We start from the raw sequence: 25,044 nt of genomic DNA on the forward strand, positions 1-25,044 counted from the left end.
TTAGAATTTCAAGTAAAGCTCTTTATCGTATTGGAGGTTTCCTAGAACACTTTCATCTGATATTAGTAACATGAGAAGGACCAGTTTTTAGGCTAATACTAACCAGTGCAGTCAGATGCTAAGGGATGCTATGATGGCCAATGTGACCCTACTCAACTATTCTTATTGCAATAGTCTTGGATTTCCTTGGTCTCCAAATCTTTTGATCCCAACACTTTTTTGAGGTTTTTCTTTTTTGGTAATACTGGGGTTTGAACTCAGGACCTCACACTTTCTAACCAGGTGCTTTGCTACTTGAGCCATTCCACTAGCCCCAATTCCAACAATTTTTAAAATATTATCACACCCCCCCTTCTGAGAAATTTTCCCCCTCATCATAATCATTCCCTTGGAAATATTTTAAATTTTCTCCCTCCATATTACTTATTTGGAAAAATCCCAAACCTGGATGAATGCAACATGTCTACCCTAAAGTAGCTGTACCCTGCTTGCTGAGAAAAAAAAAAAATCCCTCACATACATACACAAAGATTGACTATTTTTTGTATTAAAAATCCCAAGCCTGGATAAATCCAGCATGTCTATCCTAAAGTAGTTTTACACTGCTTCCTGCAAAAAAATCACACACACACATACAAGATTGACTGCCTTTGTGTGTGTGTATGTGTGTGTGTGTGTGTGTGTATGTGTGTGTGTGTGTGTGTGTGTGTGTGTGTGTTAAACTCAGGACTAAAATTCGCACATGGAATGTTAACCAGTGGTCTATTCAATTTCTCTAGTAAATTTTCTTTCTCATACTATAAAGCAACTATGCAAAACTCTCTCCATTGTACTACAGTACATCACCTCCCCATACTTTCCAACTCCATCTCAAGTGATGACTTCACTATCTAATTCACTAAGAAAATAAATGGGAATGACTTTTCTACCACTAATTTTACAAACCTCCTTACATTGACCCCACCTTCTCTTCTTTCCATCCCAACAGTGAAGTCTCACTCCTCCTACCAAGGGTTTATCCCTCCACATGTGCTCTGGATTCCATCTCTTCCCTCCTATCTTCATTTAAAAATACTCAAGGCTCTCCAATTTAACTCTCCAAAAATTCTTCTCCTGCCCCCACATATTCCTTCCACTACCAAATAATCTCTTTCCCCTCTTACACCAAATTTCTACATCCTCCTTCTCCACTTAATTCCATATTTCCCATCAGTTCTCAACCCTCTCTTTGACTTTTGCTACCACCATGTCTATAAAATTGTACCCTCAGATCAACAGTAATCAGAGGTAGATGATGCTAATGAACTGGCACTTCAAGATCCCTTGCTATCCTATTATTGCTTATACTCTCTCTACAACAAAATTAGAGATAAGGGCAAAATAGTTTCTGCTGGGTATTGAGGGGGGGAGCGGGAGGGGGTGGAGTGGGTGGTAAGGGAGGGGGTGGGGGCAGGGGGGAGAAATGAACCAAGCCTTGTATGCACATATGAATAATAAAAGAAAAATGAAAAAAAAAAAAAAAGATCCCTTGCTAGCATGAGCCTGTAAATGTGGGGGTCCTGGAGTGTTTTAGGTGAGGCGGGGAAGTTGGGTTGGAATTAAGAGGAATTTCTTCTAAGAAATTTTAGGAATGAAAGGGGCCCTGAAATTCCAAATACTCCATAATTGGGGAATGGTGGAGATGGGAGAAGGGGGATTTCTTTTTTCATTCTAAAAAAAATATTCATTTTTATTCCTTGTTTTGTTTTCTTTATCTCCAAGAAGGCCCCAAAATTGTATAGTTCAGACCCACACAAAACCTGTTTTCATCCCTGTCAATGATTTTGATTTCACTGAATCCAACAGACATTTTTAAGTCCTCTTTGCAACCAATATCCCAGAAGCATTCGATACCTGTGGTACCACTTTCCTTTTTCAAACTGGCACATTCTTTGGCTTCCATGATTCCATTCTCCCCTAATTTTATTCCAACTTTCTGTTCTGCCTTTCTCAGTCTCTTTTGCTAGTTCACATGCTATTTTCTGTTTAGAATCTCTTCTCCCACCTCTTTACCTTGCTAATTCCTACAGATCCTTCTGGTTTCAGCTTAAGTTTTATACTTCCTCAAGGAGCCATTCTTTGATCTCCTGATTAGGTGAATCACTACCACAATATCTTGTATTCTTCATTCAGAACAATGATCATAATCCCATAAGTTAGTTATTTTTATCATTATCTGAATAGTGATCTACTTGGACTATGAGTTCCAGAGTTTGAGGAATATGTCTGTCTTATTTATCACTACATCCCTAATGCCTGGCATGTGGTAGACTTTCAATACCTGGTTAAATAAATAAGTATATTTGTCAGTCTAATCCAATGAACCTTAACAGTCACATTTGAGAGAAACTCTATCTAACCAAAGGAAAAAGCAATCTCAGAAATGTGTGTCATACATAGTTACTACCTTGATATTTCTCCAGCCCAGCACAGTAATAAAACCTCACGGTACTCAATAAATGGTCGTCCTTAAGTGCCCTCATCAAAAGCCTGAGCACTACTAAGCAGTCCCTTCTCCATCATTCTCTTTGCTTGCTTAAATAATAAAAGTTGCTTTCATCTTTTTACTCTAGAATCTGTTGCTCAAACTCTGCTGCTGTCTAGAATGAAAATATTGAACGCACCTTTTTTTGAAGGGGTCACCTGCAGAAAAAAAACTTCAGAAGAAAGAAAATGAATTTGTGTATTTATGTATACTTAATATTTTAGGTCACTTAGCTCATCTAAAATCTTTTATGATGCTCTGAGGAAAGTCAAAATATATTATATGTAACTTAATTGCCATCAACCATACATAAATCCCATTGATTTACCTCTAGCACGTTATATTTTACCCCCCTCTTCTTTCCAGTCTTACTACTAAATGCATGATTACTCCAAGCACATCAAAGTCTCCAAAGTCATCCTCTACTTTCACTCTTAACATTTTCCAATCCATTCTTGTGCTAGAATAGCCAACCTAGATAATCCTGATCACAGCATTCCCTGTCTTAGACTCTTTCAATAGTGACCCAAACATTTTATCATAGCACATAGGGCCTTAATCACAATCTCTCCCTCAGTGCATACCAACTACTGTGCAACTTACTCGTTGTTAATAATAGTAAAGGAACAGTTGCTTTCATTTGTGGTGCCAAAAGGAATAGGTGCCAAGCACTAAGCTAAGTACTTTATGAGCTTTGTCTTGTTTCATCTTCACTACAACCTAATGAGAATGTAGCAGTATTTATGCTCATTTAACATAATGAAACTGAGCCTAAAAAGGTTTTTGTGCACAAGGTCACACAAACAGGAAGAGCAAACAATGCATTAAGATCCAGAGCTATATAACTCCATGGACTGCATTCTTCCCAACGCACATATTATTATGTGTTGATTTACAAAAAGTGGACAAAAATCTTAAACAATCTACATTACAGTAAAAAAGTTAAAAAAGAAGTCTATCCTGCATCATTTTTAGTCTATTTAGAAGTAACCTTAAATTTTATCTGAAGGTAAAATGTACATTAATTAGTTAATGAATTAAAATTAAAATTACACAGAAATAGTGACAAGTAGCTCTTAGCATTTGGATAAAAAAATTAACATGAGAAATCCTGTAAGTGACCTTCTTTGCTCACATGCTTTTTCTTTTTTTTTTTTTGGTGGGACTGGGGTTTGAATTCACACTTGCAAAGCAGGGGCTCTACTGCTTGAGCCACACCTCAAGTCCATTTTCCTCTGACTATTTCTCATAAACTATTTGCTCCAACCAACCTAAAACCTCTATCCTCCTGATCTCAGCCTCCCAAGTAGTTACGATTATAGGCATAAGCCACCAAGCTCCACCTTGTTTTCTTTCACTCAGAAAAACAGCAGAGGCCTCTTCATGGGGAGAGGCAGGAGTGTACACTGTTCTCACAATGAAAAAAATCTGAAATACTTACCTCCAAAGGACAGTAATGATCTCACAGTATAGATTGTTTTGCACTAAACTTTCCTCCTCCACAGTTTTTATAAGTGGGTATTAATGAGTAAAAGCCAGGTGACAATTTATGATACCCTGTCTTTTTTCCTTTTCCAAGGGAAAAAAGGTTTCCCCAAAATCTCACTCTTCTTTTCTAGGACTTTGCATCCTGCCTCTGTACTTCCTTCAACTTCTCCTGTCACCTCAAGAAAAATTAAAGTCTCTAAATATGGTGCCAACTGTCTAGGGCTTATTGATAGTCTTCTGATGTGATCTGGTTTAAGACCTAGATGCGTTCCTGTTAACCACTACATGGCTCTTCTTCCTCACTACCTCTACAGTCCTCGGGCCCCAGCTTGCCTCACCTCGATAGTATTCTTTTCCTTTAGGTCCAAAAGAACCCTGGGCCCTTTTGGAACATGGTTACAGTTTATTTTCACGAGAATATTCTGATTTTAAATTGGGCTGGGTTTCCCCCAAAGCTAATTAACTACCAGAATTTGATGCCAATGAAAAAATTTAGTAACATTTTTAGTGCATTATTATTAAGCCCATTAGTAAACCTACCCAAAGTTGACAGTGAGCACTGATAATACTCTGTTAAAATGAAATGACCAACTCCATTAATGTATATCCCTCAGCCTTGGTCCAAAGCAAATCATATTTTCCATGTCTTTATTTTTTCTTAGAAAAAAATTCTTTTGTTTTTGCTTTTTCCAATGGTTTTCATTATCATATATTAATTGTACGAAGTGAGGGGCTTCATTGTGCTATTTCCATACATGCACATAATGTACTTTGCTCATAATTCACCTCCTCTATTTCTCTTTGCTATCCCCCTTCCCTGTAGCTCCCTTTTCTTTAAACTGTCTTGCAAAAATTTTAAATGGGCTCCATTAGGTCCAATATCTTAATGAAAATATGTTAATTCAGCCAACAAATTAAGTACTTATTGTGTGCCAGACACTGGTGCAAAGAACTCAGAGATGTAGAGATGAAATAACCATGATCTCACTGTCAATTATATACAATAAAGCCAAACACAAACTAAGAAGTTTACACAAAAAGCAGTAGTGAAGAAAAACAAAGATGGTAAATTCTACCTCAGAGTATTGGACAGTTTTTTTGTCACTATGACAAATACCTGAGTGAAATAATTTAAAAGAGGTTAAATTGTTTTACTCATAGTTTCAGAGGTTTCAATTCATGGTCTATTGCCTCGAGCCTGAGGCAAGACAAATGCCACGATGGTGGGATGTGGCAGAGGAGGCTGCTTACCTCATGGTAGCCAGAAAGCAAAAACAGCAACAGAAAGAGGCCAGGGACCAGATAAACCCTACAGAGGTACACTCTCACTGAACTTCCTCCATCAGGCCTCACCATCTAGCTTCTATCACCTCCCAATAATGCCATCAAATTGTGAATCTATCAATGGATTAATCCACTGATTAGGTCAGAGCTACTCATGACCCACTTACCTCTCAGGGAGCCTTCTAGGAGGTACTTCATATGCTAACCATAATAGAGAGTTAGGAAGGTTTTCCCAGAGAAGGTGAAAGCTATTGAAAAACGGTGGTGGGAGGTAAAGCAGTAAAGGAGAGTAATGGAAGGGGTTGAATTGGCCAAAGTAAAGTGTGCCCACAGTGGGCATATGTTGAGACACCCCTTTGAACATCAACTTAGATACTAATAATGAAAACCAGGACTATAAAATAGGTATAGTGAGGGGGCGGATTAGTGGAAAGGAGGAGGGTGAAGGAAGGAGATTAAGGTGTCAGTATATGTAGATGGACTTCATATACATACTTGAAACAGAACTAAGAAACCTCTTGCAATTGCTTTAAGTGGGGTGAGGAGGGGCCTAAGGAGGTGAGACGATGGGGACAATATAAATAATGTACAATATAAATCTAATCAGAATTGTCACTATTAATCCCCGCCCAGCATAATGAATATATCCTAATAAAACATTTATTTTAAAAAGTCACTTGTTGAAAAGGAAACATCTGAATGATTAGGCTACATTCAAAAAAAGTCCTACCAAATGAATTTTATATGTCAATAATTATTTATGAATTTCCTTACTCATTATGTATCTGATCTTTGTGAAGATGAATAAAAGGCTTAAGACAGTACTTACCTAGAAGAGAATACCCCAGTGTTCTCATAAATGTGAATATCTAGAGGCTGGCTTATTTATTTTTGGTCAACCTTGTCACTTTTACAAATTCCAGTTCTACTTTTGCTCCCACGATAGGTCATCTCATCATCATCTATATGAGCTCACAAAGATAACAACTAGGAGGTCTGGGTTGATTTATAATTTTTTTTAAAACATTCATATTTAAAGCAAGATGGGATTTTATCCTAATCATCCAATGCTCTAGGTTAGAAATCTTCAAACCCTGTATATTTATAAAATTCCTGTTTAATTTAGTAGCACTCCCTGGGCCCATCCACATTTAAAGTGATATCCTTCCCTTCCTATCTTTCTAAAAGTATTGTCTACCTCAGTTGACCTAGATTATAAGCAATTTCAACAAACTTTTAAATAAATAGAACTCCCTGAAATGCAGATAAGTCAAACCAGGCCAATTTCCCGATTGAAGTATCTTGAAGGGAATGTGTAGTCATTTAGGGACCTGTACAATGTGCTACATTGTCAATTCACTTCTTCATTTTAAACAACCCTATCTCATACTAGCTTACTGTAGATCTCTTGAAAACTCCACAAGTAGCACACTTCAAATATCAGGCATTTTTCTTTAAAACATCTGGGATTCTCTTCAAGTGCTGGTAACTGAGGTTTATGTGCTGGTGTGTCTATGTGGGTAAGAGATATTTACAGATATTGAATTTGCTTAAAAAATATAATTTTGTGCCTTTTGCTATAATCTTTGCAGGCTCATGGCAAAGACATTTTTTCTTTGAGCTTCTGTTAGGCACATTTCTGTGATGCCATGTATTCTAGATTTAAGTCTGAAAAAACAGCTTCTCAAAAATCAGATAATTATTCACAGTGCCTTTTTTTTGTATTGTGTTGCTTTGCTTTTACAATATCATTTACTGGTAGTAATCTATTTGTTTTTAGAATTTACTTGGGACACACAACTTGGGGAGAGTTTACTATGAGCCCATTAAAGACCGGCATGGAAACATACTCATTGTTACCATCAGAGAGGTGGAGATGCTTTATTCCTTTTTTAACGGGAAATGGATGCAGATCTCAAAGCTGCAAAGTCAGAGGAAGTCTCTATCAACACCTGAGGAGCCAACAGCCTTAGACATTTTACTGATAACCATTCAGGTACGTAGGGTTTTGCTTTTTTTTTTTTCTGATATATTTCAAATTCTAGTATAGCTATTGAGACTCTTGTGAAATACACCAAGAGTCACTAACATACGCAGTCATGGAATAGAGAGTCCTGAGACAGATAATTACTTTGATTCCATGCATAGGAAAGATGCTGAAGCCTACTTTTATTCATCCTTCTCTAGATCTGGAACTCATCAAGCAATAAAAATACTATGAAAATGCCCTAATAATGACCAATAAAAAATACTGAGGCAAATAATAGAGTGGTCTATAGATAGTGTAACCAAAACATTCAATCAGTACTGGTATGGGTGTAATAATAGTAGTGGGTATGTGTAACACATATGTATTTTATATTTTTTATTTATGTGGGTATATATATATATATATATATATACGACATTTAGAACAAAAACACTCATATATATTTGTTCTTGCTTCTTCTTTATAAAATACTCTCTTGGGACAGATGGGCATGATTAAGTCCATTTTAGGAATGAAATAACTGGGGCTCAAAGAGGTTAGGGGAGGCTGGGAATGGTGGCTCAAGCCTGTAACACCAGCTACTCAGGAAGCTCAGATCAGAAGGGAGGGGTGGCCTGTTAGAATAGCCATCATAAGCAACACCACCAACAACAGGTGTTGGCGAGGATGTGGGGAAAAAGGAACCCTCTTACACTGTTGGTGGGAATGTAAACTAGTACAACCACTCTGGAAAAAAACTTGGAGGCTACTTAAAAAGCTAGACATCGATCTACCATTTGATCCAGCAATACCACTCTTGGGGATATACCCAAAAGACTGTTACTCCAGAGGCACCTGCACATCCATGTTTATTGTGGCACTATTCACAATAGCCAAGTTATGGAAACAGCAAGATGCCCCACCACTGATGAATGGATTAAGAAAATGTGGTATCTATACACAATGGAATTTTATGCAGCCATGAAGAAGAACGAAATGTTATCATTCGCTGGTAAATGGATGGAATTGGAGAACATCATTCTGAGTGAGGTTAGCCTGGCCCAAAAGACCAAAAATCGTATGTTCTCCCTCATATGTGGACATTAGATCAAGGGCAAACACAACAATGGGATTGGACTATGAGCACATGATAAAAGTGAGAGCACACAAGGGAGGGGTGAGGATAGGTAAGACACCTAAAAAACTAGCTAGCATTTGTTGCCCTTAACACAGAGAAACTAAAGCAGATACCTTAAAGCAACTGAGGCCAATAGGAAAAGGGGACCAGGAACTAGAGAAAAGGTTAGATCAAAAAGAATTAACCTAGAAGGTAACACCCACGCACAGGAAATCAATGTGAGTCAACCCCCTGTATAGCTATCCTTATCTCAGCCAGAAAAACCCTTGTTCCTTCCTATTATTGCTTATACTCTCTCTACAACAAAATTAGAAATAAGGGCAAAATAGTTTCTGCTGGGTATTGAGGGGGTGGGGGGGAGAGGGAGGGGGTGGAGTGGGTGGTAAGGGAGGGGGTGGGGGCAGGGGGGAGAAATGAACCAAGCCTTGTATGCACATATGAATAATAAAAGAAAAAAAAAAAAGAAGGGAGGGGTGGTTCCAGGCCAGCTTCGGGAAAAAGTTCACAAGACTCCATCTCAACAGAAAAAGCTGGGCATGGTGGCACATTTCCAGCTATTTGAAAAAGCACAAATAGGAGGTTCACAGGTCCAGGTTGGCCATGGTATAAAGTGAGACCCTATCTCAAAAATAACTAATTCAATGCACATTCTGTCCCAGCCACCACCCTGTCTCATGTATTCTTATATGAGCATGGACTTCAAGCTCACTCTTTCTTTCCTTCTTTCTTTCTTTCTCTTTCTTCCTTCCTTCCTTTCCTTTCTCTCTTCCATCCTGCCTTCCTTCCTTCCATGCCTTCTTTCTTCCCTCCTTTCTTTCTGCCTTTTTAACCCAGTGTTGGATGTGAGTTGTATAGAATTCTTCAGTTGGGTAGAAAAATGGGCACAAACATTACAATGAGTCCCATGCAACCAATGGTATACCCACACGACAGCCCATCTAGAGTAACAGGGAAGGAAGAGCCCGGTAACACATGAACAAGCAAAATCTAAGCCTCAGCACCAGTAGCCATTCATAGTCACCTTAAGCCACTAAACTTACTTTGATTCCCAACTGAGGGTGCCTAGTACAATAATCTCACTTGTTCATTACTTACACGGGACCAAACTAGGACAAAGGCCAGCACAGCAAAAGTAAGCTAAATGGTCAGAGCCAATAACCTGGATTTGATTTTAAGGAATTTGGGTTCCTAGGAAATTGATAGAGTATACGTGCATGTGTGAAGAAGGTGGAGGCAGGGAACACAGACACATTCGTGACTTCCCTCTTCACCTTTTATAAGCAAGTGCTAAAAGAAACATTTTAAAAATCATAATAAATTGAGCTTTTACAGGGTGACTAATACACTAATCCCCTATAGGGATAAACTGGAGTCTGGGCTACCTTTTCTCCTAGAAACACAGCACAGGCCCCAGCATGATATAATACCTGGTTTCTCCTAGACTTATTAGATTAAAAATGTGTTACAGGTGCAGAAAAATTCCAATCTAGTGAAAGGTTGTTAGAGAAGGAGACCAAAAATAGAGGTAGGATCAGGTTTCCACATGGATCCAAGTGGAAAATTTACCCCCGCTGACTGGCACATTCCTGCTTGATGTCATTCCCACCCACCCCCACACTCCCTTCTCCTTCCCCCACATTTTCCTCCCTCCCCACCTTCTCATATAGATCTTATGCTGGAAAGGAAATGGGGAATAAAACTCCTAGGGCTGGTCTCCAATCACTCCTATACTTAAGATTTAATCATGTCAGGAGTTGGCTGTACCAACTCAACATGAGGATTGAGACAGGTCTTGATGTTGGCTGGGTAATTCCCACAATGACAGGCCATAGACCACTCTCTTTTTTCAGATAAGTAGGGGGATGACCATCAGGTATCCTGATGGAAGCCTGGCTTCTTTCTGCTTCCTCACAACACACTCTGTAGCACCCCTTTGCAAAGAGGCCAATTGGGTAGGATTCCCAATCCCACCTGTTCTAGTTATGTGATCAAAGCAAGTTACTATTTCTCACCTTTTACTACAGAAAACCCTACTTCATGGGATTATGATGTAGCGTAAATGAGTTAATTATGTAAAGCATTAGAAGAGGAGCACCACATATGTTAGTGGGTTTTATTATTTTTTCCACTCAGAAAAATAAAATCAATGTTAGGCTCCCCTCAGTACTTACCTAGTCCATCTGTTTTTCTGTACTCTCCCAGGAGAATTCTGCTACTGGTCAGTCATCCTTCAGACATTTCATCACTTTATCTACTTTTATATATAACAATTAAGAATACAAAAGCTGTACATTTAGGCACAGTGGCATACATCTGTAATCCCAGCACTCAGGAGGCTGGGGCAGGAGGATCTTGATTTCCAGGGAAGTCTGCACTATATAGTGAAATTATTTCTCAAAAATTTTTTAAGTGAGAGAAGGAAGGAAAGAAGGAAGGAAGGAGGGAGGGAGGAAGGGAAGAAGGGAAGAAGATAGGGAGGGAGAGAGGGAGGGAGGAAGGAAGGAAGGAAGGAAGGAAGGAAGGAAGGAAGGAAGGAAGGAAGGAAGGAAGGAAGGAAGGAAGGAAGGAAAGGAAAGGAAAAAAACCTGTATAAAAACCATGTGAAAGGGGTTTTCAAAACAGGTAAGGATTTAACAGAATCTCAGCCCATAACTAATCTAATCCATAGGACTCCAGCGAAGCTGTAATATCCAACCCCCTCAAATTCGTGATCTTCTCAAATCCCAGACCTCCAAAGTTGGTCTCTCCCATAAATATATCTGGGAGAGCAAAATCTTTCTCATGTTTGCCTGGGAGGTGAAAAAGAGACATTATAGACAAGTTAGAGTCCCTCCAAGCAAACTAATTGCCAATGAAGGTGTTTCCAACAAAAAGGCTGTACTAGATCCTGGATGATTCAAACCATGATCTTCAGGTATCATTTAAGTAACTGGACACCTCACATGTGAGGTTTCCTCTGAAGAGTCATCTCTCACATGTGTACTATATGTTTAACTTTATAACACTTTGTCACATCTATTATATTCCTTGATTCTCATGAAAACCCAATGAGGATGAACAATTTTATTGTGTCCAGTTCACAGATAAAGCCACAGATTTTAAGGAAATAACTTACCAAAGTCTTATCAGCCAAAAAACAGCTAGAGACAAACTAGGACCCAACACCTTCTGTCACCTAACCTGGTACCCTTCCCATTATACCATGCTGCTTTATGCGCTCTCCACACATTTCCTCTACCTCTTTTCTTTTTGTTTTTTTTTTTTTCTTTTTGTTTTTAAGAGCTCTTTTTTTTTCTTTTATTATTCATATGTGCATACAAGGCTTGGTTCATTTCTCCCCCCTGCCCCCACCCCCTCCCTTACCACCCACTCCACCCCCTCCCTCTCCCTCCCACCCCCTCAATACCCAGCAGAAACTATTTTGCCCTTATTTCTAATTTTGTTGTAGAGAGAGTATAAGCAATAATAGGAAGGGACAAGGGTTTTTGCTGGCTGATATAAGGATAGCTATACAGGGAGTTGACTCACATTGATTTCCTGTGCGTGGGTGTTACCTTCTAGTTTAATTCTTTTTGATCTAACCTTTTCTCTAGTACCTGTTCCCCTTTTCCTATTGGCCTCAGTTGCATTTAAGGTATCTGCTTTAGTTTTTCTGCGTTAAGGGCAACAAATGCTAGCTAATTTTTTAGGTGTCTTACCTATCCTCACCCCTCCCTTGTGTGCTCTCACTTTTATCATGTGCTCATAGTCTAATCCCATTGTTGTGTTTGCCCTTGATCTAATGTCCACATATGTACCTCTTTTCTTAAAACTGTATCCTAGGAAAGCTGTGGTGTGCTTGTCTTCTCTCACCTCTGATCCCTACTCTCCTTCTCTTTCTCTCCTTAGGCATTCCTTGTCCCTTCCAGGTACATAGTATCTTTTTACTAGGTGCCCATGCCCTAATACCTCCCCTGCCTTTTCTGCTGTTTCTTTTTTCCTGCATTTTCCTCTTTCTATCCTGCCCCAACAGCATCTAACACATATCAAAAGCTATAGGACTAACCACAGTGCCAATGGCTAACAGCTGTAATCCTAGCTACTTGAGAGGAAGAGAGCAGGAGGATCATGGTTTGAGGCTACCCCAGGCAAATAGTTCAAGAGAACCTACTTTGAAAATACACAACACAAAAAAAGGGCTAGTGAAGTGGCTCCAGTGATAGAGCACCTGCCTAGCAAGTGGGAGGCTCTGAATTCAAACTACAGTACCGCCAAATATATATATATTACACATATATAATATATGTATATATATAAATAATATATATATATAAATCAGAATGAGCTAATTGGACTGTACCTAAGAAACAACTGAATTCCATCGTTCTTTTTTTTTATTATTGTTTTATTATTCATATGTGCATATAAGGCTTGGGTCCTTTCTCCAGCCTGCCCCCACCCCCTCCCTTACACCCACTCCGCCCCCTCCCTCTCCCCTCACCCCCTGAATACCCGGCAGACACTATTTTGTCCTTATCTCTAATATTGTTGAAGAGAGAGTATAAGCAATAATAGGAAGGAACAAGGGTTTTTGCTGGTTGAGATAAGGATAGCTATACAGGGCATTGACTCACATTGATTTCCTGTGCGTGGGTGTTACCTTCTAGGTTAATTCTTTTTGATCTAACCTTTTCTCTAGTTCCTGGTCCCCTTTTCATATTGGCCTCAGTTGCTTTTAAGGTATCTGCTTTAGTTTCTCTGCATTAAGGGCAACAAGTGCTAGCTAATTTTTTAGGTGTCTTACCTATCCTCACCCCTCCCTTGGGTGCTCTCGCTTTTATCATGTGCTCATAGTCCAATCCCCTTGTTGTGTTTGCCCTTGATCTAATGTCCTCATATGAGGGAGAACATACGATTTTTGGTCTTTTGGGCCAGGCTAACCTCACTCAGAATGATGTTCTCCAATTCCATCCACTTACCAGCGAATGATAACATTTCGTTCTTCTTCATGGCTGCATAAAATTCCATTGTGTATAGATACCATATTTTCTTGATCCATTCGTCAGTAGTGGGGCATCTTGGCTGTTTCCATAACTTGGCTATTGTGAATAGTGCCACAATAAACATGGGTGTGCAGGTGCCTCTGTAGTAACCTGTGTCACAGTCTTTTGGGTATAGCCCCAAGAGTGGTATTGCTGGATCAAATGGTAGATCAAGGTTTAGCTTTTTTTTTTCTTTTTCTTTTATTATTCATATGTGCATACAAGGCTTGGTTCATTTCTCCCCCCTGCCCCCACCCCCTCCCTTACCACCCACTCCATCCCCTTCCTCTCCTCCCCACCCCCTCAATACCCAGCAGAAACTATTTTGCCCTTATTTCTAATTTTGTTGTAGAGAGAGTATAAGCAATAATAGGAAGGAACAAGGGTTTTTGCTGGTTGAGATAAGGATAGCTATACAGGGCATTGACTCACATTGATTTCCTGTGCGTGGGTGTTACCTTCTAGGTTAATTCTTTTTGATCTAACCTTTTCTCTAGTACCTGGCCTCAGTTGCTTTTAAGGTATCTGCTTTAGTTTCTCTGTGTTAAGGGCAACAAATGCTAGCTAGTTTTTTAGTTGTCTTACCTATCCTCACCCCTTCCTTGTGTGCTCTCGCTTTTATCATGTGCTCATAGTCCAATCCCCTTGTTGTGTTTGCTCTTGATCTAATGTCCACATATGAGGGAGAACATACGGTTTTTGGTCTTTTGGGCCAGGCTAACCTCACTCAGAATGATGTTTTCCAATTCCATCCATTTACCAGCAAATGATAACATTTTGTTCTTCTTCATGGCTGCATAAAATTCCATTGTGTACAGATACCACATTTTCTTAATCCATTCATCAGTGGTGGGGCATCTTGCTGTTTCCATAACTTGGCTATTGTGAATAGTGCCACAATAAACATGGGTGTGCAGGTGCCTCTGGAGTAACCTGTGTCACAGTCTTTTGGGTATCCCCCCAAGAGTGGTATTGCTGGATCAATGGTAGATCAATGTTTAGTGTTTTAAGTAGCCTCCAAATTTTTTTCCAGCGTGGTTGTACTAGTCTACATTCCCACCAACAGTGTAAGAGGGTTCCTTTTTCCCCACATCCTCGCCAACACCTGTTGTTGGTGGTGTTGCTGATGATGGCTATTCTAACAGGGGTGAGGTGGAATCTTAGCGTGGTTTTAATTTGCATTTCCTTTATTGCTAGAGATGGTGAGCATTTTTTCATGTGTTTTCTGGCCATTTGAATTTCTTCTTTTGAGAAAGTTCTGTTTAGCTCACTTGCCCATTTCTTTATTGGTTCATTAGTTTTGGGAGAATTTAGTTTTTTAAGTTCCCTATATATTCTGGTTATCAGTCCTTTGTCTGATGTATAGTTGGCAAATATTTTCTCCCACTCTGTGGGTGTTCTCTTCAGTTTAGAGACCATTTCTTTTGATGAACAGAAGCTTTTTAGCTTTATGAGGTCCCATTTATCTATGCTATCTCTTAGTTGCTGTGCTACTGGGGTTTCATTGAGAAAGTTCTTACCTATACCTACTAACTCCAGAGTATTTCCTACTCTTTCCTGTAGCAACTTAAGAGTTTGGGGTCTGATATTAAGATCCTTGATCCATTTTGAGTTAATCTTGGTATAGGGTGATATACATGGGTCTAGTTTCAGTTTTTTGCAGACTGCTAACCAGTTTTCCCAGCAGTTTTTGTTGAAGAGGCTGCTATTTCTCCATCGTATATTTTTAGCTCCTTTGTCAAAGACAAGTTGGTTATAGTTTTGTGACTTCATATCTGAGTCCTCTATTCTGTTCCACTGGTCTTCATGTCTGTTTTTGTGCCAGTACTATGCTGTTTTTATCGTTACTGCTTTGTAATATAGTTTGAAGTCAGGTATTGTGATACCTCCTGCATTGTTATTTTGACTGAGTTTGCCTTGGCTATTCGTGGCCTCTTGTGTTTCCATATAAAATTAACAGTAGATTTTTCAATCTCTTTGATGAATGTCATTGGAATTTTGATGGGAATTGCATTAAACATGTAGATTACTTTGGGGAGTATAGACATTTTTACTATGTTGAGTCTACCAATCCATGAGCATGGGAGATCGCTCCACTTTTTATAGTCTTCCTCAATCTCTTTCTTCAGAAATTTATAGTTTTCCTTGTAGAGGTCATTCACATCTTTTGTTAGATTTACACCTAGGTATTTGATTTTTTTTGAGGCTATTGTAAATGGAATTGTTTTCATACATTCTTTTTCAGTTTGTTCATTATTAGTGTATAGAAATGCTAATGATTTTTCTGTGCTGATTTTATAACCTGCTACCTTGCTTTAGCTATTGATGATGTCTAGAAGCTTCTGAGTAGAGTTTTTTGGGTCTTTAAGGTATAAGATCATGTCGTCTGCAAATAGGGATATTTTGACAGTTTCATTACCTATTTGTATTCCTTTTATTCCTTCTTCTTGCCTAATTGCTCTGGCTAGGAATTCCAGTACTATGTTGAATAAGAGTGGAGATAGGGCATCCTTGTCTGGTTCCTGATTTTAGAGGGAATGGTTTCAGTTTTTCTCCATTAAGTATAATGCTGGCTGTAGGTTTGTCATATATAGCTTTTATAATGTTGAGGTACTTTCCTTCTATTCCTAGTTTTCTTAGAGCTTTTATCATGAAATGGTGTTGGATCTTATCAAAGGCTTTTTCTGCATCTATTGAGATGATCAAGTAGTTTTTGTCTTTGCTTCTGTTAATGTGGTTTATTACGTTTATTGATTTTCATATGCTGAACCACCCCTGCATTCCTGGGATAAGCCTACTTGGTCATGGTGAATGATCTTTTTGATGTGTTGTTGAATTTGGTTTGCCATTATTTTGTTGAGGGTTTTTGTATTAATGTTCATTAAGGAGATTGGCCTATAGTTCTTTTTGGAGGTGTCTTTGCCTGGTTTTGGGATAAGTGTAATACTGGCTTCATAAAATGTGTTAGGCAGTTTTCCTTCCCTTTCTATTTTGTGGAACAGTTTAAGGAGGGTTGGTATCAGTTCTTCTTTAAAGGTCTGATTGAATTCAGCAGAGAATCCATCAGGTCCTGAACTTTTCTTTTTGGGGAGACTCTTGATTGCTGCTTCAATTTCATTTTGTGTTATAGATCTATTCAGGTGATTAATATCTTTTTTGGTTCAGTTTTGGATGATCATATGTATCTAGAAATCTGCCCATTTCTTTAAGATTTTCAAATTTATTTGAATATAGGTTCTCAAAGTAGTCTCTGATGATTTCCTGGACTTCCACAGTGTTTGTTGTTATCTCCCCTTTTGCATTCCTAATTCTACTAATTTGGGTTTTTTCTCTCCTCATTTTAGTCAGGTTTGCCAGGGGTCTATCGATCTTGTTTATTTTTTCAAAGAACCAACTTTTTGTTTCATTAATTCTTTGTATGGTTTTTTTGTTTCTATTTCGTTGATTTCAGCTCTTATTTTTATTATTTCTCTCCTATTTGTTTTGGGATTTGCTTGTTCTTGTTTTTCTAGGAGTTTGAGATGTATCATTAGGTCACTGATTTGGGATCTTTCAGTCGTTTTAATATATGCACTTATGGCTATAAACTTTCCTCTCAGGACTGCCTTTGCTGTGTCCTATAGGTTCCGGTAGGTTGTGTTTTCATTTTCATTGACTTCCAGGAACTTTTTAATTTCCTCTTTTATTTCATCAATGATCCATTTTTCATTAAATAATGAGTTATTTAGTTTCCAGCTGTTTGCATGTTTTTTGTCTTTACTTTTGTTGTTGAGTTCTAGTCTTACTGCATCGTGATCAGATAGTATGCACGGTGTAATTCTTATTTTCTTATATTTGCTGAGGCTTGCTTTGTGCCCTAGGATATGATCTGTTTTGGAGAAGGTTCCATGGGCTGCTGAGAAGAATGTATATTGTGTAGAAGTTGGATGAAATGTTCTGTAGACATCAAGTAGGTCCATTTGATCTACTGTATATTTTAGATCTTGGATTTCTTTATTGATTTTTTGTTTGGATGACCTATTTATTAATGATAATGGAGTGTTAAAGTCTCCCACAACCACTGTGTTGAATTCCATCATTCTTGACCTCTCTTCCTGAGATGGATCATTTTCATCCCTAAAAGTGTCTCTCTTCTAATAAACTTTACTATAAAAAAGAAACAATTGGGTTCATACAAAAACATGTTCACCAATGGTCATACAAGCATTATTCATAATAGCTAGAGTAGAAACAACCTAAATGTCCAGTAGTTGATGAGTTAGTAAACAAAATGTTTACTATATATTCCATATATTGAAACATTATTCAACCAAAAAATAAATGAAGGATGATCCATGCTATAGCATGGGTCAAACTTTATTATACTAAGCAAAGGAAGCCAGGCACAAAATAATAAATATTGTATGTGCTATGTCCATAATAAGCAAATCCACAGAGACAGATAGTACAATAGTAGTTCTAGGGGCAAGAGGAAGAGAGATTGGAGAGTTGTCATTCTAATTGTCTAATGAATGTGAGGTTTTTTTTCCTGGAGAGATGAAAATGGCCTGGAAATAGGTAGTGGCATTAGTTGTACAACCTTGTAAATATGCTAAACACCACTTAATTGCACATTTTATGAATTATATCTCAAGTTTGAAAAGTAACAAGTAGAGCTGGTCACCAGTGCCTCATGCCTGTAATCCTAGCTACTTGGGAGTCTGTGATTTTGGATGATTATGGTTTCAGGAGTATTATGGTTCAAGTCCAGCCCGGTGAAAAAGGTTTGCAAGACCCCATCTCAACCAATAGCTTAACACAGTGGCATGCACCTGTCATCTCAAAATATGCAGGAGCCTGAGATCACGAGGATCTCAGTTACAGGTCAATCAGGGAAAAAAAGTTGGGGAGACCCCATCATAACAAATAAAAGATAGACATGGGTGGTGCACACCTGTCATCCCAGCAATGGTGGGAAACCTAAAGTACAAGGATCACCATCCAGGCAGGCCTACATAAAAAGCAAGCAACCTCATTGCTAAAATAACCAGAGCAAAAAAGGCTGGAGGCTCAAGTGGTAAGCTACCTGCTTTGCAAGCTCAAAGCCCTGAGTTCAAAACCCATATCACAGAAAACAACAAAAAAGAAACAAGTGGAAGTAATAAGGGCTATATTAATCTGAAGAGTCCATGTTCTAGCTACAGAAAGCAACCCCATTCAGCTTCAGCTAATCACAGTAGAAGAACATAGTCCTATTATTGAAACATTTCCACTTTTTAAAGAGAAGCTGGAAACCCAGAGTTTAGGATGGAAATGTTACAATGAAATCCCTCTGTACAGCTACTATATTCCAATAAAAATGTTTTAAGTTATAAAACATTCTTTGTAGTAGACCACCAGCTGCCATTTTGTGACCTCTGCCATCCTGCACAATCAGTTTCCATACCTCACCCAGCAAAATAAAAGTTTCATAGATATTGGAAAAGCAACTATCTATTGTTCCTTTAGCAAGCTCATAGGAGAGCTAATCAATGAAGAGAGGTTGGATTTACCCTTCTTAGACCCTGCACTGACCCAGCATATTCTCTCCCAGAGGCCCAGAACCAGAGCCCACCACCTCAGAGCCTTTTACTTCATATTTAATATTTTCTTCAACACCAACGAGGTGCCAGGCACTCTTCTAGGTACTATAGGAAAAACAAATGAGTAAGTCAAGGTTCTTGCTCTCAAGGAGTTCAGTCAAGGGAGGGAGACAGACTTATAAACAAATCAAGGTAATACAAGTCAGAATTAAGCCAGAGCCTGATAGCAGTACAAACAGTGTACTATGGGAGCACACACAAAGCAGCTATTAATTCTGCCTGGAAATGTCAGGGAAGGCATTGCAGAAGAGGTGGCATTTGGCTGAACCATGAAGGTAAGTTAAGTTTCAGATAGAGAAAAGAAAGAGAAGAGAGTAAGATAGGATTTAAATAGATGGAATTAAATTAAATAAATTAGGCAGAAGCCAAAAGAGAAGATCTCATCATCCCGTGGATCCACATAGACCTTACATTATCTTCTTATGGCCTTTATTATGCTGGGTTAGCAAAACTAGCACATTTATTTCTCTCACACACTGAAATGGAAGTTTCCTGAAATGAAAGATCATGTCTTATTCATCTTGGTGTTATTAATAACCTAGTATAATGCCTGATCATAGTAGGTGATCAGTTAAAGGTGACAGAATGAGTGGATGACTGCCACCAAGCAGTCAAAAAAAGGAGAGATTGGGACGTGTATGGGTAAGAAAAAAGCTTTCATTGTGTCTCGAGATAGGAGAACACAAAAGGACTATGGTAAAAGGTAGAGGCTAGAAATGCTGGTTAGAGGTTAAATTATGTAATATACCGATCTGTTGGCACTCCATTTGGTTTTAGAAGGCCTTCCTAGTGCCCTTTAGATTATATTAATGGAACAGCTTCTCTCTCCTCCCATGCAGTTTTCCAGCTCCAAAAACACTCTCACTAATGAAGGATAAATGGCTATGTAAAGGCATGAAAATATAGTAGATGCTCAGTAACAGTCTTTTTAAAAAACTGAATGAGTGAATTACTCCATCTCAGAATGGTATTGGCTTTTATATAACCCCAGTATGTTCCTAACTCACATTCTATTTGAGGCCAGTTCTGACTCCCGCATGTTTTTCTCTTATACCCTTACCCATCCTATATTTGTACTCTTGGGTTTGAATCTTTACAAGCACATTTTCTTATTAAATTTCAACCCTAATTATGATAGGCTTATTTTTCCAATGCACTAGGTCATTCATGGCTTTATTACTGTTTTCCAGAAAATCAAAGCCATACCAAATTTGGGAGCCACAAATTTGATACACACGTTCTTGATTTTCTTTGTTCAGAATGTCAATAAGTAAGTTGAACACACTGGCCCTCAGGACCAATCCCTACTGAGCCATCACTCAGTCTGTCTACTGTTCCCACACCATCTTCATTATCCACAAATCTTCAACCCAGGTGTTCAGCTTGCTGAAGTAATGTGGTCAAGATTCTACCTTTCTAGTTTATCTAATGAAACAGATTATACTGGAGCCTTCCCAAGTCTATGGATCCCATTTTATTTCTGTTAGAAATGAACAGTACCTGTATGATTTGCTCTTCACAAAACCATGGTCACTCCTGTCCCTCAGGATTTCCTAGGTGACTGCAAATTGATTATTTGATGGTCCTTTCTCATTTTTCTCAAAGATCAATAAGCTGGAGGTCTTTAATTACTAGGTTCAGCCTGTGTTTCTCCCCTATTCTGTTGCAAAGATAGGCATATTTGTCCTTTTCTAGTCTTTAGGGACTTTTCCAGTTCTCAATGACTTCTCAAAAATAATGATCTGCAAGTCTATAGCCACATCTGCTAGTACCCTTAGGGTTCATATCATCAAATTCCGCTGATCTGAATACTTCTACTTTAACCATTTCTCTCCCCTTGATTAGTTGTTCATTTCCCAAAACACTATCATGACCAAGTTTCTTCCAGTCAACTACTTGCCTATGATCTGTTCTGAAGAGATCTGGCAGAAGACATTAATACACTGTCCTGATAATAGTAAGAATTCCTTCCTTCTTGATAATAAATTTTTTGTAGTTCATCTTTAGTATTTTTTAACTTTGCTTTTCTGTACATATTACTTGTATATTCCTCCCAGTGTAATTTATTTTATCATTCTGCTCTTTCCATATTTTGTTTTAGAGATATGATATGATTTGTACATGTTGTATGCCTGTTTTATATACAAATAGTATTGGGTGCTAAGGACACAAAGCAAGAAAATAAAACAGCCCTACCATTCATTAATTTCATAGGCTAGTTCAAAAAGAAAATAGAAGATCTGGGTGTGGCTTAGTGGTAGAGCACTTGCCTAGCATGTCCAAGGCCCTGGTTTTGACCCCCATTGTGTGTGTACGCACACACACACACACAGAGTGGAGAGAAAGCGAGAGAGATCAAGAGACCTTTCCACTGTATACCTACACTGCCTATATTATAAAACTGATTTTGGTATACTATAACCATCTGTTTACCCATCTGTCTTTCTCAGCTTCTACAAGAGAAGGAAGGGATCATTAGCATGTTTACCTGAAATCAGAATGTTTCTCATAGGGCTGGGCACATCATAGGAACTCAGTATGTGTTTGACAAAGATGGGATAGAGGAGACAATGCACAATTTAGAGTATGTTAGATGCTGCAAATGGCTAATTCAACAGAGGAAAGAATATTCCTTTAGAACATAGTTGCCAAAGAAGACCTTACATCTTCTTCTTCCATATAGAATCTTACACAAGTTTAAATGTTTTTGTTTTACCTCTTGCTTTCCCTACTGGTATAGTTGGTTCCCTCTATTTCACTCTTTAAAATGTACTCATTTTTATTAATATTTTTAATGAAAAATCATAATTATAATCATTTACAAAGTGACATTTTGATATATGTATACAATGTAGAAAGATTAAATAAAGTAAATTAGTATATCCAGTACTTCTTTTTACTTATTACTTTTTGATGGTGATACATTTGAAATTTATTATTAGTTAGTTTACCCTTTCTGAAAATCAGGTTAAACCCTAGCCTATAGGAAACCTTCCCTTATAATCAGTACCTGATTCATCACTCCTGTGTTTCCCTCACACTACTGCTCAAAAATTTAACAAGTCTTATCTGTTAATATAGGGAGTGGGGAGGGAAAGAGTGTCTGTGTTTTCCAATCATTCATTATCTGAGTCCCTGCAGTTGTGCAGGAAGACAAAATTCTTAACCAAAATAGTTCATTAAAGAACCGATCACATATAAAAAATATTCCATTCAAACATTTCCCTCTGTTTACCTTGGTTGGCACCTTCCTGTTGTACCAACAATTTCATTCAGTCTCTGTAGCCTGTGGAATATTTTGATGTGATAATATAATGGAAATCCACTACAATGCAAAGATTTAAATACTGTAAAATATACAGAATTTGGGGAAGCTGATGAAGATGATATAGAGACCTAGTCAACTCCCATACCAAGCCATTGACAATTGAGAATCCTCAAGTAGTAGGCCAATTGATGACTGAAGAGCATAAAATGAACAAGAACTTTATACAAACATTACTCAAAATTTTGTTGAGATTCCGGGAAAAAAATATGACATCTTCAAATATTTTTGCAAAAATTATCTTCTTCATGATATTGTGAAACTCAAATATGAGGAGGTATCATCTGCTATCATATAATTTATATTAAAAAATTAAGCCAAAAAGATCAGTGTTTGACTTATTCTCTCTTTATTCTCAGAGTCAAAGTACAATAGTTAACAACAACCTAAATGTTAACAACGTAAGATAAAATGAGCCTCGAGATTACTTTTTGTTTTAATTTCAAGGTACAAATTCAATCAAGTCTTTTACCACTTAGTATAATTTTTTATTCTATTTTAAATGGTTTCATTCAAAATGAACGTTTTCATTTTAATTATTCTGAAATTATAAAGATTCTTTTAAGTGTTTTGCCAGCTTTTGCATGGGCAAATATCTGTTTTCTCACGGCTAAACAGCCCTGCAAGTGGAGAAACTGGGAATTCTAGCTTTCTTTATTATCTGTCTCCACCATTAGCAGCCTATTCCCAGTCACAACCCACAAACCTACCCTTGAAACAAAAATGTGAGTAAAATAAGCATGCAGAATATAAAGACCAATTGCCTGACTTGGAGGGGAATTCTCCTGAAGGTAAGACTAGCTGCATCACCAACACTTCCCCAACATTCATGGTGGTACCTGAGGTTTCTCACTTAATTAGCTACAAGGCCGTTCACTTGTAACAGACCAACCTGAGATTGCCTTGCTAGGTGACTTTTTGTTTTATTTTCTTTTATTTCACCCTACAGGATATTCTTTCCTATTATAAAAGGAGTCATCAGCGTCTCTCTCCTGGATTATATCTAGGTTACCTAAAGCTATGTAGCTCTGTGGATCAGATCAAAGTTCTTGTAACCCAAAAGTTGCCCAACATTCTCTGCCATATGAAGATCCGTGAAAATAATAACATTTCTAAGTAAGTGCTGCCTATTTAGACAGAAGCTGGATTGTCTTTGTGATGAAACAATGGCTAAGTGACCAAGTTGATGTGCCCAAAGGAAAATGGAGTGTTACTTGCCAGTGTAATTTCTATGGTAAGAGGTCCCACAGCACAGTGGTAAAGCTGGCTTTAGCACTAGGGTAAGGAGGGCTTACAGTGTTGGTCAATGGGAGGAGCAAGCCCATTAAAAGGGGACCTTGTCCTTTCACTGTCCACTCTGCATTATTCATGGTACAACCACTGATGCTCAACTGGTTAATGAATGGATAACACATTACTATTCCCAGTATCTTTTCTTCACAATCTAAAGCAGCCATGCTTTTTTTTAAAATATCATCTATGGGAATGGTATCTGGAAAAGCTACTGATTCTCCCTAATCTTAAAGGTCCCCTACCCATGCCTTCTTTCTCCCTAATGCTGACCCCTAGCCTAAAGATTTTATATGCTTCCTACATGCTCTATAGTTCTCTAGGGAAAAAAAAAAGAAGTAAAAAGTCCTGAGCTTCTGGAAACTTGCTCTATGGTTGGTATTTGGTTACTTATACTCTGTTAGCTTTGGGAAATTTGCCCAGTCTTGGTAATATGGCTCAACTTTACAATTAACATTAATAGCAGGCCTCTGAAAGTCTACTATAATGAACCAAATTGTGCTAAACATGAAAAAATAATATGTAATAAATTCTCCAGATTTCTTCAGCCTTCAAGGAATGTACACTAGATCCTCAAATTCTAGTTGCACCTATAGATTTAACCAAAGGAGATTCTAATTTAGTCAATTTAAAATTTGGTCCTAAAGTGGCAAGATTTTATAATGTCTCACAAGGTTTACTTGATGATAATGGAGATGATGATGATGGTTATGATGATGATGATGATCTCTTTGAAGAACTCACTAACCACCATAATTCTCTCCTTTCACTTATCAACTACACCTGGACTTTAAGTCTGCCATCTGGTGGTCACTTTGACAATCAACATTTGTTACCTTCAGAATCCTTTTCAAAAGGTTGCATGACTCATTTGTGTACTAACTTGGCAATGGTTGCTTTCATCCACTTCTAGGTTTGTGTCTTAAGGGTTTAGACTCTATCTTTCAGTGGTTACACCAATAAATTCACCCTTGTCAAGGATTCAAGGTTCATTTGTACAAAAGATTGTGGTAGCCTTCACTCTGCCAGTCCCATCGCCCCCATCCTCATAGCCTAAACTGATTAGTTAGTAGTAGTTGTTTCATGGTATTCTTGCTGGCGTTTTATCTTCTGATTTGATTACACACCCTATTTTAGCAATGTGGTCCTTTAGGTTTTGTGCTAGTCATAAACCTCTCATTTAGTTCAGTATCAGAACTTGATGAGAAAAAGGAGCTCCCAAGCATTTTCTCAAAAATTTCAATTTGTAAAGCCAAACTAATGCCCAGACTGCAAGAGGACTTAATTTTCTTTTTCTTATTGGGATAAAGGATTGATTTTCCATAGTCTTGTCCAGTGTGTGGCTTTAAACTAAGCAGATATATTGAAAACAGAAACTTTTCTA

General features: G+C 38.0%; 1 protein-coding gene across 1 annotated transcript in view; it reads left to right on the top strand.

The window, feature by feature from the left end:
- Positions 1-25,044, top strand: part of Ankfn1 (ankyrin repeat and fibronectin type III domain containing 1) — a 418,857-nt gene that overhangs the window by 335,003 nt on the left and 58,810 nt on the right. The window contains exons 14-15 of the mRNA XM_074046108.1: positions 7,077-7,292; positions 23,320-23,486. Of these exons, the coding sequence (XP_073902209.1) occupies positions 7,077-7,292; positions 23,320-23,486 (383 nt within the window). The remainder of the gene's footprint in view (positions 1-7,076; positions 7,293-23,319; positions 23,487-25,044) is intronic.

The sequence above is a fragment of the Castor canadensis genome, chromosome 11 (assembly GCF_047511655.1).
Source record: "Castor canadensis chromosome 11, mCasCan1.hap1v2, whole genome shotgun sequence".
NCBI classification, from domain to species: domain Eukaryota; kingdom Metazoa; phylum Chordata; class Mammalia; order Rodentia; family Castoridae; genus Castor; species Castor canadensis.